Raw genomic sequence first — 19171 nt, 5'->3', positions numbered from 1 at the left:
GCCAAATGAATCCTGTCATTAATGTAGCAGAGAGAACATGATTTTGAACTGAAAAACTGTAATGGCATCCCTGAGTAAATGTAAGATGGATGGAGGACTGTGATCTCCTGTAATGACTCTTAATTGTCCTCTACCATCTGGAAACATTTATATACAAAATAGCCCATCAGAAAAGCATTTGATCAAAGACCCAGTCTGCAAATTCAAGCCTGATTGAAAGGGTACCTCTGAGTCCATAAGAATGAAGCATTTAAGACAGGGTGTGTGTTGGACATGCATGCCTCCCCGTGTTAGAATGCGTATACGTTGCAGTGCCAAGGTTGGGGCAACCGGTGTTTTGGTCAATGATTTTTTTTTTTGTAAGAAATCTTGACATTCATTGGCAGATTGAGGGCTGAAGGACAATCCAATGTACAAGTTGATCTGGGACAGGTTTTTTTGTGTGTGTTTGTTTCTTGGTAACAATTTTACAAAATTTCTAGACACCTCTTTAAATAACTTTTAGAGAAGAGTATGTTTTGTTTTTGTTTTTAAAGACTTTATTTATTCATGAGAGACACAGAGAGAGAGGCAGAGACACAGGCAGAGGGAGAAGCACACTCCTCACAGGAAACCTGATGTAGGACTCGATCTCGAAACTCTGGATCACACCCTGCGCCGAAGGCAGACGCTCAACCACTGAGCTACCCAGGCATCCCAAAGAGTATGTTTTGAAACAAGGATTAGGAGATAGTGATAAAGTTGAGATTTGTCCTTTTTTTCCCTCATTGCTTTAAAAATAACAGCCAACTGTGGATTCTTCAGAAACTGATCCAAGGGAGGAATTCCTTTCAAGACCAGGAATACTTGTGTTTTTCCTCAGCAGCTGGTTTATTTTTATCTTAAGGACCTTGTAAATTATGTAACAGATTGCATTTCCATCTTTGTTAGCTGCTGGTAAGCTTAGAGCCAGATTTGCATACCCCTATTAGGAGCAATGTAATTTCTCATCATTGGCCCATGGGAGCGCCCATCCAGGTTCACTCCTAAAGTCCTTCTGACATGACCCAAAGGAGTCTTCATTAGTTTCGTTTATTTCTCATACGATGAAAGTTTCTAGGCCCATCTCTCAGGAATACACATAAGACCCTACTGTTTGCATTTTGTGTGCCAACATTATGTTCACCTTTTCCCCCTTCACTCTGATTTCATCACCTGTTATTTTTATCTTATAGACATCTTTTTAAAAAGGTTTCTTGTGGAACAAGGAGAGGAATAAACAGTCAGTGAACATCACTAGGCTGGGAGTCTAGCTTGTGAATGGTCCAGGCTGTCTCTTTCCCTAGACTTCTCCCCCACCGACCCTCTCTCTGTAGGACCACAGTACCGCCAGAAGTTGGCCAAAGGCAGGAAAGGGAAGCAAACTGAAATCAAGGAGACGTTGGTGATTTTAGCCTCTCTGGTAAAGATTTCAAAAAAAGAGGGGGAGGTCAAAAGCAAATTCTAAAATATTCTCCCAACTTATTTATGGGTTCCATTCATGGGAACCCAAGTCCCCATTGACATAGGTAATTTTAGTCAGATGTTCTTTTTAAAAAAAAAAAAAAATTATTTATTCATGAGAGACACAGAGTGAGAGGGAGGCAGAGACACAGGCAGAGGAAGAAGCAGGCTCCATGCAGGAAGCCCCACGCGGGACTCGATCCCGAGTCTCCAGGATCACGCCCTGGGCTGAAGGCAGCGCTAAACCACTGAGCCACCTGGGCTGCCCTAGTCAGTTGTTCAAACCCATATCTGAGAATGGTGTGCTGCAGAGCCCCGTGTCATCTAACTGGGAATGGGATTCTCTGCAGCCTAGGAATTCATTAAATCCTCGTTCTAAAAACAGAACAAGCACTGTGCTGGCAAATCCTCTGAGTTTAGGGGAACTAGTCTCATTGTTCTGTGATAAATGTAACCCCAAAGAAGTCCAACTTTAGATTGGCAGTTTTCAAACTTTAGCATGCTCCAGAGTCTCCCAGAGGACTCATAAAAGCACAGATTCCTGGCCTCACCCCAGAGTTCCTGACCCAACAGGTCTGGGATGGGACCTGGGAATCTGCCTTCTTCCCAGGTTCCCAGGTGCACCACCCTTTGAGAACCACTTGCTGAGATGATCAGATTATCCTTCAGAATAAGATTTCAGCCTATCCTTTAAGACTTAGCTTAGTATCTAGAAGTTCATCTGTATACTGGGACGAACACTGTCTAGACATTCTAGAATATCATCTTAATGATAGGCCAGTGGGAAGACATTTAAGAAAAAAAAAGTCAAATTCAGAGTTGATTGGTTGTCTTTAAACACAGAGAGAGTTCTCGGTAGTTGTGTGTTGTTGTTGTCGTTTTTAAAGGTCTAGCTCATCAGATAGAGCTTGGCCCTTTTATTTGCTCTTGAATATGAAGTTCAGCTCAGGAAGTGTTTCTCACATGGGTGGGATGGTGGGGAAGGTACTGGTCAGAAAGCTCCTGTCAGTGTCCTCAGCTCACCCTCCTGTGGGGAACACGATATCCTGTCCATTTCGGTGAGAGCAGTGTGGACACCTCAAGCTGTTCTTCCCACAGTGACCCCAGGACACACCAAGTACCCACGCTTTGTACTTGGGGGCCACTTCCTGATAAATGTTTGTGAAATTGAAAGTTTTCCAGGAACCAAACAAAAGCAGCACTCTTTGGTCTTTTCCTCTTGAGCCAAGCCATACTGTATACGCTCCCCAGAGTCCTGTCCCCAAACACATTCTATAAAGGGACTAATAACATAGCCATAGAATTTTCATGTACTAATCATCAGAAACACTTCTTACCTCTTCAGTGAGTGTTGTCTGTTTTACTCAAGATCTCCATGAACTCCAAGAAACTGTACTTTTAACAGCATTTTAAAAAATAATTTGTTTTCTTTCCAATTACAAAAATAAAACTTGTATATAAAAGTGTTTTTTAAAATTATTTTTTAAAAAGATTTTGTTTATCCTATGGGAGACAGAGAGAGAGACAGAGGCAGAGGGAGAAGCAAGCTCCCTGTGGGGAGCCTGATGCGGGACTTGATCCCAGGGCCCCAGGGATCACGACCTGAGCTGAAGGCAGATGCTCAACCACTGAGCCACAGAGGCATCCCTAAAAGTCTTTTTTTTTTTTTTAAAGCTAAGAAAGAAAAAAGCTCTCTAGCAGTTATCCAGAAGAAACTAAAAAAAAAAAAAAAATTTTCATGCATACCCTTCAGTTTTTTCTAAGCACTTATACATATTTGTATATGAATTTTTTAATAAAATAATTTTTTATTGGTGTTCAATTTACCAACATACAGAATAACACCCAGTGCTCATCCCGTCAAGTGTCCCCCTCAGTGCCCGTCACCCACCCTCCCTCACGCCCCGCCCTCCTCCCCTTCCACCACCCTTAGTTCGTTTCCCAGAGTTAGGAGTCTTTATGTTCTGTCTCCCTTTCTGATATTTCCCACACATTTCTTCTCCCTTCCCTTATATTCCCTTTCACTATTATTTATATTCCCCAAATGAATGAGAACATACACTGTTTGTCCTTCTCCGATTGACTTACTTCACTCAGCATAATACCCTCCAGTTCCATCCACGTCGAAGCAAATGGTGGGTATTTGTCGTTTCTAATGGCTGAGGAATATTCCATTGTATACATAGACCACAGTTTCTTTATCCATTCATCTTTCGATGGACACCGAGGCTCCTTCCACAGTTTGGCTATTGTGGACATTGCTGCTATGAACATCGGGGTGCAGGTGTCCCGGCGTTTCATTGCATCTGAATCTTTGGGGTAAATCCCCAGCAGTGCAATTGCATGGGTCGTAGGGCGGGTCTATTTTTAACTCTTTGAGGAACCTCCACACAGTTTTCCAGAGTGGCTGCACCAGTTCACATTCCCACCAACAGTGTAAGAGGGTTCCCTTTTCTCTGCATCCTCTCCAACATTTGTTGTTTCCTGCCTTGTTAATTTTCCCTGTATATGAATTTTAAACCAAATGGGACCAATCATAAGGTACCCACTGTTTGCAGCTGCTTCCCCCCACTGCTTAATTGCTTCCATATTAGTACATATGATAATGTTGAATCCTTTTTGATGGCTACATGGTTTTCTGTTATATAGCAATTTATTTATTATATTTTATTTAGCCAGTCCTATACTGGATATTTAAGTTTCTAATTTTTCAGTTGATGCAACAATGAATATCTTATTCCTAAGTCTTGGTGTATTTTTTATAGTTACTTCAGAGATAGAAATTCCCAAAAGTAAAATGGATGAGATAAAGAATATGGGTCTCCCCTGCTGTCCAAAAGTAGAGCATCCCCTTGAAAACTTTCCTAAACCAAAAATGACAGTAAAGCAAGGAAGCAGTTACCATTAACTTACTTGGAAAAATGTTTGAGCATTCCTGGACTCCCAAAATAATCTCTTTTAGGCTTCTCTGATACCTTAAGACACATCTTGCTAACAAATGAACAGAATAAATCAAAGCAAAGCACAGATGCTCACAGATCAAGTTCAGAACTCTGGCCACTGGATGCTAAGATGCTGAGTGGATGTTCTGGGGAAGGAGCTTAGTGGGGCCACTGTTGCCGTGCTGCTCGGGACACACGCTGCCTCCATAGCAGCTCATTGTGAAATAAACACCGAGCACTATATTTATGTTTTGCCTTTTTTCATAAAAGCAGAAATTCTCTTCAGATTTCTTTCAGTTACCAAAAAACAGTTGCTGATGTAGGTGTTTTGTAAAAGCAGAATGGGTGTAACGTGAACTTCTGAAACATGAGGGATACCTGTATGTGTACCTGTATGTGTGCTTACGTAGAGAATATAAGCTGTACTAGGTGTGATAACATTTTTCTCTATTAAATAGTATATTAAAAATAATAGGCCATGACTAAATTGGAGTCATTACAGAAATACAAGGATAGTTTGATTCAGTCTGTTAAAATAGCACACTGAATTAATTGGTCGAAGGAAAAAAAAAACCAGTCATCTGTGTCTTTTGATGCTAAAAGTACTTGGATAAAAGTAACAATTCTTGATTAAAAGCCTTTAGAACAGGAGACCCTTAGTAGATACCTTCAAAGTGAGGCAGTCTCTGTCTCTTTCCGGAAGTCTGCTAGCTTCATGCTAAGTAATGAATAGTTGGCAATATTTTACAGTTGAGGTAGGAAATAATCAAAGGTGCCTTCTAGCATTTTGGGAGCCCTGGCTGGTGCAGAGAGACAGGAGACTGAACGGGGTATAAAGAATGGACAGGGTGAGGTGACAAATGACCCTGTTTGCAGATGATATGACTTTGTGCCCAAAACTAAAAAGCTATTAAAAATAAGATGGTTCAGTCAGATGGATAGTTACATTGTTAAGAATTAATACTTAATGAGCTCTTTCCTCATGCCGGGAACTTCAGAGTATTTTAAATGGTGCACCCTCCGGGGACTATCTCATTTGTTCTCTTTCCAAGCCTAAGAAGTAGGAGCCCACTTTATCTTCATTTTACAGGTTAAGAAACCGAGATGTAGAGAGGTTCAGTCATGTGGCTACAGTCTGTGACCAGAAAGTGGCTGGGCAGGCACGCAGGTCACCACTGTCTGCAGCACTGTAGCCATGTAGACTTGGGTAGGGCAGTTCAGCTCTGGGGACGTAGCTTCATCACCCTAAGGTTAGATGGCCTCAGAATCCCTGAGCATGTGTGTGGACACCAGGGCTGGACTGTGTACAGGATGTGTGGGCTGTCCGGGGCAGTGACAGAGCCAGTCGGTGCTTGGTAGGGTCACTTCCCCCAGCCTCAGCTCTCTATCCTCATCATACTTCAATGGCAGCTGGGGATTGTGGAAAGAAAAGGCTTTTCCCATTTATTTTTTTCTGTTGATTGACTCTATCAATAACTAACTCTCAAGGTGGCTCAACTAACAAGGCTGGGTACAAAGGTCTGTGTTTAGCCTTCAGTTTGAGTACCCTTCCTGGAGGCTCAGAGGTCATAATCAGGGATGTTGTGCTTGCCAGCCCCCTCTGCCCTGGGATAGAGCTGGGCAACATAGACCAGAGGCCCTGGGAACCTGTAAGTAGCCAGTGTGTCTCCGGAGGCTCTAAGCACAGAACAAACATTTCAACTCTCCTTCTCTGTTTGAGCCCATGGCAATCTAACCCATGCTGATGCACACTGAGGCTTGCCTTCTTGCCATAAGCTGCTCTCCTTTGGGGCTTCGCTGTATTAATGGTGGTTTCTGTCTCCCTCTCCAGGTATGGAGAGAAGGGGAAAGCCATCCGGATCGAGAAGGTCATCTACACTGGGAAGGAAGGGAAGAGCTCTCGCGGCTGCCCCATCGCCAAGTGGGTGAGTGTCAAGACCCTGTGGCCAGGGCTGTGCTTCACCTCCCTCCCTACAGGCCTGGCCAGGGGTGTGCAGAGGAAACAAACATGCTTACTGTCCAGGGGAACATCAAAGCTGGCATCTGTGCTTGGTTAAGGTCATCCCCACCCTTCAACCCCTGGCCTGAGCTATTTGTCCTCGTTTTGTTTAAGTGCCAGCCCCTGGCATCCTGGGCTGGCCTCAGAAATGCTCTAGTCCTTATGCTCAGTTCATACTCTCCCTGTGGTTGAGGGGAGGCGTAACGATGTCATCTCACTCAGGGCCGGGCCCCACCGTGGACTATGTGACTCCCCTGCCCCTCCATGTGCTGCCCAGCATTCTTATCTCCTGTCCCAAAGAACTAGGTCTCCAGGCAGAATTGGGGATGGTCAGGCATCTGCTTTACTTCTCAGCCACTGTTTCCTGTGAGGCAGCCGAAATGGGCTGAGACTCCCATTTCACCATCCCACTGATAGTTTTCCAACCTTGCCCTTCCAGTCCTCAAGGAGATCTTTTAGCATCACTGCAGAATCCGTGCTTGTGACAGCAGCAAGACGATCAGGTAGCCATGAGCCCAACACTGTGCTGGGTGCCTTGTAGGGGGATGTGCACGGAAAACGGAAGGCTGTATCCCTGTGCTCAAGCGGCTTGTGATGTAGAGACCCATGAGATAAACTCACAGAGACTTGAATAATCAAGGTCCAACTTTGAGAGGCAGACTTAGACTCAGTGCTGTAAAGTTCAGGATCCAGGGGCTCTGATGGTGGGAAGAATGGGAGGCTTGGTTTCTCAGAGGAGGGGGATGTGCATGGGGCCATGAATATGGCACTGTGAATGCAGAGCCATATTGAGTGGGCTGATGGGGGAGTAGAAACGTTTCTGGCAAGGAGAGTCATGTGAGCAAAGGCAGAAGGCCGCAGGAACATACAGCTCACTTGGAGTGGAGGAATGGGTAAGATGACCTTTGTCAGCCTGTATCCATCTGTGCACATGCCTGTTTTTATCTGGTATATATGCCATGCCTTTGCACCTTTGTTTTTAATGAACATAAAAGGTGTCTGAACCTGAACTACCACATATCTATTTTTAGAAATTTTTGGTCAGTGTTGCAGAATTATATACAATAAAAGAATCTGGCAGGCACCTGGGGACCTCAATTGGTTAAGCGTCTGCCTTCAGCTCAGGTCATGATCCCAGGGTCCTGAGATTGAGCTCCGTATCAGGCTCCCTGCTCAGTGGGGAGTCTGCTTCTCCCTCTCCCCCTCCCCCCACTCATGCTCTCTCTTGCTCATTCACTCTCTCTCAAATAAGATATTCAAGAAACAACAACAACAAAAAAGTGACCTGGAACTACATAGAGCATTCACAAGTATTAAGAAGCATACTGTCCCCACTCTCCTGAAAGATGGGCATTGCAGTGGGGGGTGGACTGTATCTGTCTGTGGCTGATCAGGGTGTGGTGCTATCCCCCAGAGAACCCATTTGTGATGTGGCACCTGCCCCTTATTCTTGTTAATTCATGTAGTCCTTGAGGAAATCCAAAGTCTTGGGTGGGAAACTGAAGATCCTCACACAGGTAGAGCCTAGGGACTTCTCCATCTTCAAAACAGTGGCTCAGGGGAAAAAAACAGCTGGCTATATGGGTGGTATTGAAGAAGAGAGTATGCATTTCCAGCCCCAGATACCCCTGGTGAACAGCACATGTGGGTGTCTGCTGGACCTGAGGTCAGAGGTGGCCAGGTGAAGGGTGAGCTCAGTTCCTGGAGAAGTGAGAGAGGCCGTGAGAGGGGAGCAGAATGAGGGGAGGAGGACCTTGGTCTGCACATGTTGATCCTCCAGGGTCTGTGGACAGATGCCCAGAGCAGAGCACACATGACACCTGATGTTTTGTCCAAAGGAGGAAACAGCTCATGGCTATCCCTTAACCCTGGTGGGTGATGCTGGCTTTGAAAGAAAAGTCCAGATAGAAGGGAATGCACTGTGACAGTGTTCCCAAAGATGGGATCTGGTAACGGAAGATAAAAGGAAAGAGGAAAGAAAAAAATTTTTTTAAAGATTTTATTTATTGGGTGGTGGAAAGGGGGGTGGGCGGGGGGTGGGGGTGACTGGGTGACGGGCACTGAGGGGATACTTGATGGGATGAGCACTGGGTGTTATGCTATATGTTGGCAAATTGAACTCCAATTAATATATATATATATATATATATATATTTTTTTTTTTTTTTTATTCATGAGAGAGAGAGGCAGAGACACAGGCAGAGGGAAGCAGGCTCCATGCAGGGAGCCCGACACGGGACTTGATCCTGGGTCTCCAGGATCCCCCCCTTGGCTGAAGGCAGGTGCTAAACCACTGAGCCACCCAGGCTGCCCAAGAAATTGTTTTTATAGTAAAAAGCAAATGGTGGTAGGTCACAGATTATTACAGTGGTAAGAAAGCAGTGGGGCCGAGTTGTGTGTTTTTCTTTTCTAGCCATCTCCCCTAGTGCAATGGACTTCTCTTGCTGTTTGCCTCCAGAGCCACCAAATATCCTATCTGCTTTGGTGGTAGAGCTCATCTACAGAGTTCTACCTCCTTGGAAGTTGGAGAACTTTTCCTTTTCCCTGTGCCCCTCCATTGGGAAGTGACCCATAAATGCAAAAAAGGGCAGATTATTCTTGGAGGCATCATGGCATCAAGAGCCCAGGCAGTGGTAGTCTGTAGCTCTGGGCAAGTGGCAGCATGTAAGCTGCCTGTGGTGGATGACACTTCCTTGGGTTCTCCCTTCCCTCTACCTCCTCTGGTCTCCTTTCTAGAGCCTGAGTTCTCATTTCCAACCGGGCTCACATCTGTCTTTACTGCCACAACCCCCAACCAGTACATTCATCTACAAGTGGCATGCCTGACAAATTCAGGACTTGACTGGCCAGCATCTTGGCAACAAAGTTGAGGCTCACCATGGGTGCCCAATAAATGTGTGTTGAGAGAAGGATCTAAGAAAGCAGTGGGATGACCCAGCCAACCCCCTGTAATCTCCCATCTTAAGGCGGCCTCAACAAAGTGTGGACATTGTCAAGTGTGGGAGTAAGGGAGTGACCCAGGTCACATTGCTAAAGCTCAGTATACACAGAGATGTGCCAGAAGCAAACACCAGAGACAGTGAAAGTGGGATTTTTGGTACAAGAGCCATGGAGATGCTGCTTGGGCCAGTCTGTAAAGGTAACTGGGGGCAGAAGGCAGGTATGTGAAAGCCCACTGAGGTCATGGTGGACCAGACCTTCTGGGGAACCCCAGGGGTCAAAGCTGAGTACCAAGAATAGGAGCCTGCATGGAAGACAGATTGGGACTTCTGTTGGGTACAGTGGTCAGGGAATTCCTGCCTGGAATCTGAGTGAGCTGTCTGTGGTTCTGTGGTAGCTTCTGAACTGCCAGTGTAACCATACCAGTGCTCAGGTGTTGGTGTCTTCCTGTCCTTCTGTTGGCCTTTTACTTTTGCACTTTGTGCATTCAATCCTGCTGGTTTCCTTTGAAGGGCATGTCGGGAGCTCTGCTTTAGTTTTCTTAGAGTTTTTTTTTACTGTAGCCATAGGCCTGTGAGGGCATGGCCACAGAGAGCTGAGCAAAGATTGACAGTAGTGCCTCAGAAACCCTGGTGACGGGGACTGCTGTGTGATCAGTACCTGGGATGTACGCAGATGCTCACGGTATGCCGGAGCTCAGTCTGTGGAGACCAGGCAGTCACACAGGGAGCCCTGTCACAACCTGACTTAATGACATGTTCATAGGTTACTTTTCAAAAAAAAAAAAAAAAATTTTTTTTTTTTTTAAATAACAATGTCACCGATGGCCTCCCTGGATTGGGCTCAAAACAGGAATTCGTGGGGAAGGGACGTGTTTTGTTTAGCACACAGGCGTCCCTTAAAATTTTGAAGGAAGTTTTGACATCTACAACGTGGATAAACCTTACGGCTGTTACACTAAATGAAACAAGCCAGTCACAAAAGAACAAATACCATGTGATTCCATGTATAGGAGGTACTGCGAGTAGTCAGACCCTTCAGAGAGTCAAAAAGTAGCATGGTCATTGCCATGGACTAGGGGGCAGGAGACAGGGGAGGGAGTAGTTACGTAAGTACAGACTTTGGGAAGATAGGACGGTGTAGAGGCGGACAAAGTTCTGGTGGTGGCTGTGCAGCAACGGGGAATGTACTTCTACCGCTTAACAATGGCCACAATGGTAGATGTTATGCCATGTATATTTTACCACTGATTTAAAAAATTAAATTAAATGCTCACATCCTTAAAAGGAGAAATTTCATGTAAAAGTCTGGATTTCTATTTTCTTCTTGTTAAAATTGGGCCAGATCGCTGTACTAGTCCCTCTAGGCAGTGGTTGATGGAGAGAAGGCCTGGCTTATTCCTTTTGAAGAGGAAAGTGCTTTTTTACTGGGCCATGGTCCACACAGCTCCCCAGTCATCCATCTGGCCCATTCTCCCATTTATACTGCCTGGCTGGCTGCCTCTCTGGTCACCTCCCTGCACTGATGTATGTATAACCAAGTGTGTCTCCAGCCCAGGCATTTCCTGACCCCGAGACTCAGTCTGTTGGGGCCCTATTAGAAGTAGCCACTCAGATATTCCCGAGTCCTTCAGCCCTCGCATGTTCCCAATTAACATGGGAACAACCCACACCTCACCCACTGTCTTCTTCCACAAAAGTGGGAGTCCATTTAAGACTTTCTTCTGTCCCCCAGGCCCTAGAGTCAGATGGTCCCAAAGTCAGCTTTGTCCTCAATGTGTCTGAAGGCATTCCTTCTCCTGTTTCATTCCCCACTTCCCTAGTCCAGCACTTCATACACTTTGGCTTGTGTTATGTTTGAGTGGTCTCCCTCTCTTTCTCTCTCTCCCACCCCAACCACCTGCTCCCATTCTAGAGCAGGAAGCTGCTTGTGAAAGCCCCCTGTGAAACCTGCCCTCCTCCCCAGTCCTGGTCCCCTCAGGGCCCTTCCCAGTCTGCCCTCCTCCTGCCCCTCTTCACAGGCCCTCATCAGGTCACAGAATTAGTTGGGGTTCTTGAAGGAGATCAGCCATCTTGTGCCCCAGTTCCTGGGCCCTTTGCCATGCCATATCTTTGGAGCCAAGACAGAGTTCTGGGAGTGAGAGAGAACAAGGGGAGAACCCAGCTGAGGAACACTGCAGTGCAGAGCCGAAGGCCCTTGCTTTTTGTGTTGATAGCCTTATGGAGATGTAATTCACATACCATACAATTCATTCAATCAAAGTATACAGTTCACTGGTTTGGGGTATATTAGTAATTTTTTAAAATTGTGTTAAATTATACATAACCTAAAACTGGCCATTTTAACCATTTTTAAGTGTACAGTTCAGTGATACTAACTACATTCACATTCTTATGCAATCATAAGAATGCTCTATATCTTCAAAACTTATTCATCATCCCCTCCAGAAACTCTCTACCTGTTAAATAATAATTCCCCATTCTCTCCACCCCAAGCCCCTGACCACCACCATTCTACTCTCTGTCTCTGTGAATCTGACTGTTCTAGGTACTCTGTGTAAGTGGAATCATACACAGTATTTGTTTTTAATGTCTGGCTTCTTCCTTCCTTTTTAAAAAGATTTTTATATATTTATTTAAGAGAGAGCTTGTGCACAAGCAGGTGAGGAAGGGCAGAGGGAGCCGGAGAAGCAGACTCCCCGCTAAGCAAGAAGCTTGATGCAGGGCTCTGTCCCAGGACCCTAGGATCGTGACCTGAGCTGAAGGCAGATGCTTAGCCCACTGAGCCACCCAGGTGCCCTGGCTTATTTCACTTGTCACATGAGTCAGATTTTCCTTCCTTTTTAAGGTTGATGACTGTTTCATTGATGGAGAGGCCACATTTTGTTTATCCATGTATCTTGGGTTGTTTCTGCTTTTGGGCTGCTGTGAATAGTGCTGCTCTGAACCAGCACCTGTCCTGGTCCCTGCTCTCGGTCACCTTGGGTATATTCCTAGGGGTGGCACTGCCTGGTCATATGGTAATTACATGTTTAGACATTTCAAGAAAATGCCAAAAACTGTTTTCCACAGCACCAAAGCCCTTTCTTTTTTAACTAAAATCATATAGATATGCAGCATTTTCTCTGCAGATATTTTAGGACCATATAAAAAAAAATCTCTGAATATATTTTTGCTTATAGTTTTATTTGTATATTTTTAGTTTTCAGCCTATACAACTCATCGATAACTTAGATTTTGTAATTATTTTTTATTTTGCTCTTTAAAAAATAACGTTTTCATTTATTATTCCCTAATTATTATAACGGTCTCTTAGTCTGTATGGTTGCTGTCGCCAGGTTGTGATACCCTGTTGACACTGCCCTAAAGACCTGTACCCCCTGGTCTGATTGGCAGAGGTGAGGCGGGGTGTGGCATCCGCAGCAGAGGAGCGTGAGGGCCAGGCTCCTATAGTTAACAGTGCCAACCCCACCCCACATCCCTGCAGGTGATCCGCAGGCACACGCTAGAGGAGAAGCTGCTGTGCCTGGTACGGCACCGGGCGGGCCACCACTGCCAGAATGCTGTGATTGTCATCCTCATCCTGGCCTGGGAGGGCATCCCCCGCAGCCTCGGAGACACCCTCTACCAAGAGCTCACCGACACCCTCCGGAAGTATGGGAACCCCACCAGCCGGAGATGTGGCCTCAATGATGAGTATGTGGGGTGGGGAGGGGTGGGGGCGTCTCCAGCATTGACGAGTGGGACAGCTGGGTCAGGTGTCCATCGGCAGGGTCTTGGGCAGCCCATGCAGGGGACTCTTCCCCTCCCCCCACCTACCCCAGGGCCCTGTCTATCCTGCAGTCAGGACTGTGCTGAAAGGAGCTCTCCCATGATCCTGACCCCTGGGTTCTTCTGGTCCTGGCAGGAGAGGGTCTCTTGCTTTGGCTCAGCTTTGCTGTCGAACCTCATATGAACTCTGAGGCTCTAATGGTAGAACCACCGTGAAAAAGTGTATGAGTGTTCTGCAAGTAGAAGGCATCAGTGGTATTCATAAAACCTGCCCTTCTAGGGTCTTTTCCCATTTTTACAATTAAGGTATTTTTACTTAAAGTAAAAATTCATCCTTTTAGGTATACAGTTTCAAGAGGGTTTTTAAGTTTTTATTTAAATTCCAGTTAATTAATACACAGTGTAATAGTTTCATGTTCACAAGTTTGAAGAGTTTGGACAAATGTTTACACTCATATAGCCACCACCACCAAGATCTATAACAGTTTCATCATTCCCCCCAATTCCCCTGTGCCCCTTTAGAAGCAAGTCTCCTCCTGCCTTTGGCAACCAGCAGTCTTGCTTCTTGTCCCCTAGGTTTGCCTTTGCAAGAGTGGTCCATAAATGGAACGAGACTGAGGATAGCCTTTGGGGTCTGACTTCATTCCCTGAGTGTAGTTTCTGAGCTTCATTGGTGGTTGTGGGTAGCTCATTCCTTTTTACTGCTGAGTAGTATGCCCCTGCTGGATGCATCACCATTTGTGTACCCATTCCCCAGTTGAGGGGCATCTGGATTGTTCCCAGATTGTATTAGTTGTTGAATTATGATGTCAGTGTTTATTTGTTTAAAGGCCTGTCAGCACCTGGGCCTGAGGGAAGCAGGTGTGTTCAAGCCCTGTAGTTTACATTACTTCCCTCTCGTGTCATCTATGTTGGAAGCTGTCATGATATTAGAGTCAAGGCAAAGGATAAACTTTATTGGGGTTTTGACTAGATTCTTCCCACTGACCTCAAACAACCTATGAGCTTCTCCCAACAACAGATTTTTAGACCTCCAGGCTCAGGGGTGGGAGCAGAACAGGCTGCTTAGAGCACACTCTGTACCCAAGGACATTTGGGCAAAGGGGCTGAAGGCAGGGAAGGATGTGGTCCCAGTCACTGGGAGGCCACGGAAACCAGGCCTCAGCGGGACCTCCCCTGAGGGAGAGAGGAAGATTTTCAAACAAAAAAGTGTGTATGTGTGCCTAACATGTGACGTACATTGCAGCCGGACCTGCGCTTGCCAAGGCAAAGACCCCAGCACCTGTGGCGCCTCCTTTTCCTTTGGTTGCTCCTGGAGCATGTACTTCAACGGCTGCAAATACGCTCGTAGCAAGACGCCTCGCAAGTTCCGCCTTGCAGGGGACAACCCCAAGGAGGTGAGCAGAGCCCCACAGAGCAATGCAGCCCTCCCACTTGCCCCCTTCCACCTGGGGGTGGTGGTGTGGGGTATTAGCACGCCTTGACTCAGATGTGTGGGGAATGCCACATTATTTTTTTTAACTGACCTGTTCTTGCTGTGAAGTGTAAGGTATCTGGGGTGTGGTGTGGAGGGGTGTGATGAGTAAAAAATTAAACTTAACCAACACTGGCTACCTCACACTCTTCCAGCTTTAAAACAGTCTCTTTATGGTAAACGTTCAAATTCCTCATCCGAATGTGACCCTCTTCACAGATCGTTTCTTCTCTTCATTCTTCCTAAGATGTCTTTTGGGGGTGGGGGGTGGGTGGGAGGTTTAGCAGGAAAAGGAGCCTCCAGGCCATGGGCCATTTTCTGGAGCCAGTGTTGGACTTCCCAAAGTGCCCCCTCATCCTACCTGGCTGCCAGGGAACCTTTCTGTGCAGTTGGCCACCTGTCTAGATCCTTGGTCTCTCCTTACTGGAAGCCTGGCCTGGGTCTTAGACACCAGACTGGTGTCTGCACAGGATGGCTTCTCCGTGACCGCCTTATCAGGTCAAGCTGCCTTTTGCTCTGCCCCTTTTCCTCTGTTGCTCTGCTTGTGAAGGCCACCCAGAGAGGTGGTTTTCCCTCTGAGTTCCAAATGCTGAGAGGGTACAGGCCTGTCTGGGCCTCTTGTCATTTCCCCTTCAGCCTCCGCCCCTTCCCTCCTCCCTGATCTCCTGTGAAGTAGGGTAGTGGGTCCTTTTGAGGGGGTCTAGGCAACATCTCGATCCCCTGGCTCTGCCTTCCACATCTCCCTGAGCTCCTTGTATCAGAGGGTTTCCCCCTTTCCCACAGGTATGAGGACCCCCCCCCACCCTTGGGCACATGTTTTTCTACTGTACATACAATAAACTTTTATGCTTAGAGTTCCCAGCCTTGCTTTTCAGAAGTAAAAGGAAGCATTTTCAAATGTAGAACCCTTTTACCCTCAAAGCTGACATTTATTTATTTTAAGATTTCATTTATTTAAGAGAGAAAGAGAAAAAGAATGGGAGAGACAGAGAGAGAGCATGAACAGAGGAGCAGAGGCAGAGGGACAAGCAGACTCCCCACTGAGCTCAGAGCCTGACTCAGGGCTTGATCCCACAACCCGAGATCACTACCCAAGCTAAAACCAAGAGTTGGACACCCAGCTGACTGAGCCACCCAGGCACCCCAAAAGCCTGGCTTTTAGACTATTGCATGAGCTAGTCTAATAGTGTCTAATAGTCTGATTTGACACTAGACCTTTACTTATGGCGGCATCCGCCCTCCCCTGGAAGAGCAAACACAGTTGTTTCAGTGAAGAGAGGAGCCCCAGGGCTGTGGGAAGTAGGAATCACTAGGAGTGAAAATGCATTGCTCTGATTTCTCTCACATACTTGCCCTGTTCCATCACCTAGCATTTCCGTGCACTTATGTAGTGCTGAGCACTCTGGCCAGCACCTCACAGGTGAGCATCTCAGGCTCACGACACCCCTGGGTTGTGTGCTGCCACTGCTCACTTTAGAGAGGAGGTGCACGACTTGCCCGAGGCCGTATGGCAGTAATGGTGAAGTCAGGCCTGGGTTTTTCTAGGCTCACCAGCCTTACCCTGTACTCTGCTGGCCTGGGGCCCACGATGTTGGTGGCAGCCTCTGGGCTGTAGACAGGGATTGGGGGTGGCTCTGGCCGCCCTACTGGACAGACAGCCAAGCCACTGTTCCTGCACTTCCATTTTCACTTCTATATCTGTCTTCTTACTCTTTGCTCTATGTAAACTCTTCATGCCTGTGCTCAAGGCTTTCTGGAGATCCCTGGGCCCACCCCTGCCAGCTCCACGTGCCACCCTCAAGAGGGCCAGGCTGTGGGTACCTGAAAGCTTGACCCAGGTGTAGCTGGGGTGCTGCTGCTCTGTCCGGGGCAGTGGAACTTCTGTGAGGATGGCAAAATTCTCTGTTAAAAAAACAAAACAAAACAAAAAAACAACCATAGCATGGGGGCCACATGGAACCACTGAGTATTTGAAATGTGCCTAGTAAAACAGGGGGACTGAATTTTTAATTTTAATTAAAACCAGTATATATTTCAGTAGCAGCTCATGGCTCGTGACTCTTGCACAATGGTGCAGGTCTGAAGCATAGAGCTTTGAGGTGTGTGCACCTGGCCTATGGCAGGCTCTGGGCCTGGCTGGCTGTGGGATTCCTAGCACAGACCTTGAACCACCTCTCTCTGCCTTCATTTACCTATTTGTAACACTGAAAGAAAAAGCCACGCTTGTTGCTCCTGCTTTTACATGCCTTCCACACCACACTTCTGACTTGGATGTTGAGCACTCCAAACCAACAACCTGTTTTACGTGTTGTGAGTGGTGCTGAGCTAGCACCTGGGAGGGCAGCAGCCGAGTGGTCAAGATGGCAGGACCTTCTGGCCATGACTTTTCCTGAGCCTCCGTGTCTTCCCACTCTAAAACAGACATGGCACCATATCCCTCCCAGAGGGAACTCTGTAGAAAACACCTGTTGGCACCTTGCTTCCGACCTTCCCAGCAGCCCAGTGATGGTTCTCAGTGATGGTTCTGGAACAGAGGTTAATTTCCAGTGTGTAGAGTCAGCCAGGTGGGGCTGCTCTGGATACATGTAACTACTCTTCTCTCCACAGGAAGAAGTGCTCCGGAAGAGCTTCCAGGACCTGGCCACTGAAGTCGCTCCCTTGTACAAGAGGCTGGCCCCCCAGGCCTATCAGAACCAGGTACTGGGTCTCAGGCCTTTCCCTACCCACGTGTCATCCACATCTGTGTCCGTGCTCCCTGAAGTCAGGAAGTGGAGACTGGGCTCCTCCCACTGTGCTCCATGTAGGAAAGGCTAGAGCAAGGATGTAGGTCTTTAATAAGATCCTTTCTTTACACTGAGCTAACTGCATCCCAGACCATCTCTCCTCTATCCCTGTATTCATGCCTCTCCCCCTAGTAATCTTCCACCTCCTCTGGTCTGGCTTCTCCTGGGGAGGCTTGTGTTTCTTTCTCCTGTCACCCCTTCATCTCCCAGGTGAGGTGAGGGGGATTTGAGATAACTCAGAAGGAAGTAATTCCTACAAAGGCTTCAGCGAGAAAGCCTTCTTCCTGCAGCCCATGCACAGGGCAGCTGTGGTCCTTAACCAACCAACTTCCCTCTCTTCCTCCCATCCCTAGCCTCCCTGGTTCAGAATCCAGGCCACTGACCTCAGGTTACACAAGCTCTTCTCTTTGGCTGTCTACTCAGGTGACCAATGAGGAAATAGCGATCGACTGCCGCCTGGGGCTGAAGGAAGGGCGGCCTTTCTCGGGGGTCACCGCTTGCATGGACTTCTGTGCCCACGCCCACAAGGACCAGCATAACCTCTACAATGGGTGCACAGTGGTAAGGGACCTGGGACCTGTCACAGCGCCCCCTGCGGGATGATCTTGGGGGGGGTACTGGTTTGTGCAGACCGGTGGCCTCAGAGTAGGGAGGGACCTGGAGACAAGAGTCTCAGATCTCTGGGAGGTGCCCTGCCAGACTGCCTGCTCCTGCCCACTTCTCTGAGAAATGCATGAACTGGAATGCTTGGACAAGGCTGGCCTTGCCTCTGTGTCTCAGGCAGATGCTGCAGAGTGCCATCTCTGGGACACCTGGAGGCCCTCACTTACCGAAAAACCATTCTAGGTCTCCATGAAACACTTGGATGTAAACCCAAACAACCTCTTGATTCAGCCATAGAGTAAATGTTTATTGTGCCCCAGGTGCTGGTCTAGATGCTGGGGAATAAAATGGACCAAGTCCCGCCCAAGTGTGTAATATTAATTGTATCAGGTAGTGATGAAGGCTGTGAGGAAAAGATGGAGTAGGGGAAGGGGGAAGATGAGAGCAGATTCTGTTTGAAAGGCCATAGGCAGAGAGGCCCTTCTGAGGAGGGGCACCTGAGCTGAGACATGAATGAAGTGAGAGTAAGGGACAGGGGGTGGGGTAGGGTGGGGGGTGGAGTGTCTAGGGTTGGAGCGCTCCAGGCAGAAGGACCAGCACAGGCCAAGGCTCAGAGGCAGGCAGGGGTCAGTCACAGGGAGTCCAGAAGGCAGGCAGGGCTGGGAGTGGTAGGATCTCCTTTATGAAGTTAGAAGCATTCTCTTGCTCCTGCAGGTGGAGAGTAAGTATGGAGGCAGTGGGGAGAATGGGAGGAGGCAGCCAGTTAGAAAGCCAGGACAGTGTCCAGCCTAGAGGTGATGGGGCTTGGGCAGGAGTGAGGGTGGGAAGAGGGTAACTGGACAACTTTGGGTGACTTTGAAGGTACAGCCAAGGAGATTGCTGATGGACAGATGCAGGATCTGAGAGGGAAGGACTAGGGAACCGCTCAAGACTTTTTGCTTGAGTACCTGGCCAAGTGCTGGTATGATGCACTGAGTTAGAGACTAGTTGGAGAAGGCCAATTTGGGAGTAAAAATGAAGAATTCTGTTTTGAGATGCCTGCTAAATGTCCAGGTGGACCTGTGGAGCAGGCAGGGGAGGGGCATGTCTGGAGAGCACGTAGTTCACAGGTGCAGCTACAAGGCCGGATGCAGTCACCAGAGGAGTGAGCGCAGATGGAAAAGGGGAGGTTTGCGCTT

The 19171-nt window shown here is 47.4% G+C and overlaps 1 protein-coding gene and 1 long non-coding RNA gene across 2 annotated transcripts in view; one reads left to right on the top strand and one right to left on the bottom strand.

Moving 5' to 3' along the window:
• Positions 1 to 19171, top strand: part of TET3 (tet methylcytosine dioxygenase 3) — a 106200-nt gene that overhangs the window by 74171 nt on the left and 12858 nt on the right. Inside the window, 5 exon segments of the mRNA XM_025453610.3 lie at positions 6256 to 6349; positions 12850 to 13058; positions 14380 to 14530; positions 17215 to 17304; positions 17814 to 17951. Of these exon segments, the coding sequence (XP_025309395.3) occupies positions 6256 to 6349; positions 12850 to 13058; positions 14380 to 14530; positions 17215 to 17304; positions 17814 to 17951 (682 nt within the window).
• The window catches only part of LOC118351124 (uncharacterized), a 36949-nt gene continuing 35724 nt past the window's right edge, over positions 17947 to 19171 (bottom strand). Inside the window, exon 4 of the long non-coding RNA XR_007403069.1 lies at positions 17947 to 18701. This is a non-coding gene — a long non-coding RNA (uncharacterized LOC118351124). The remainder of the gene's footprint in view (positions 18702 to 19171) is intronic.

The sequence above is a fragment of the Canis lupus genome, chromosome 17 (assembly GCF_003254725.2).
Source record: "Canis lupus dingo isolate Sandy chromosome 17, ASM325472v2, whole genome shotgun sequence".
NCBI classification, from domain to species: domain Eukaryota; kingdom Metazoa; phylum Chordata; class Mammalia; order Carnivora; family Canidae; genus Canis; species Canis lupus.
The sequence above is the reverse complement of the archived record's forward strand: the minus strand, read 5'-3'. Positions and strand labels throughout refer to the sequence as shown.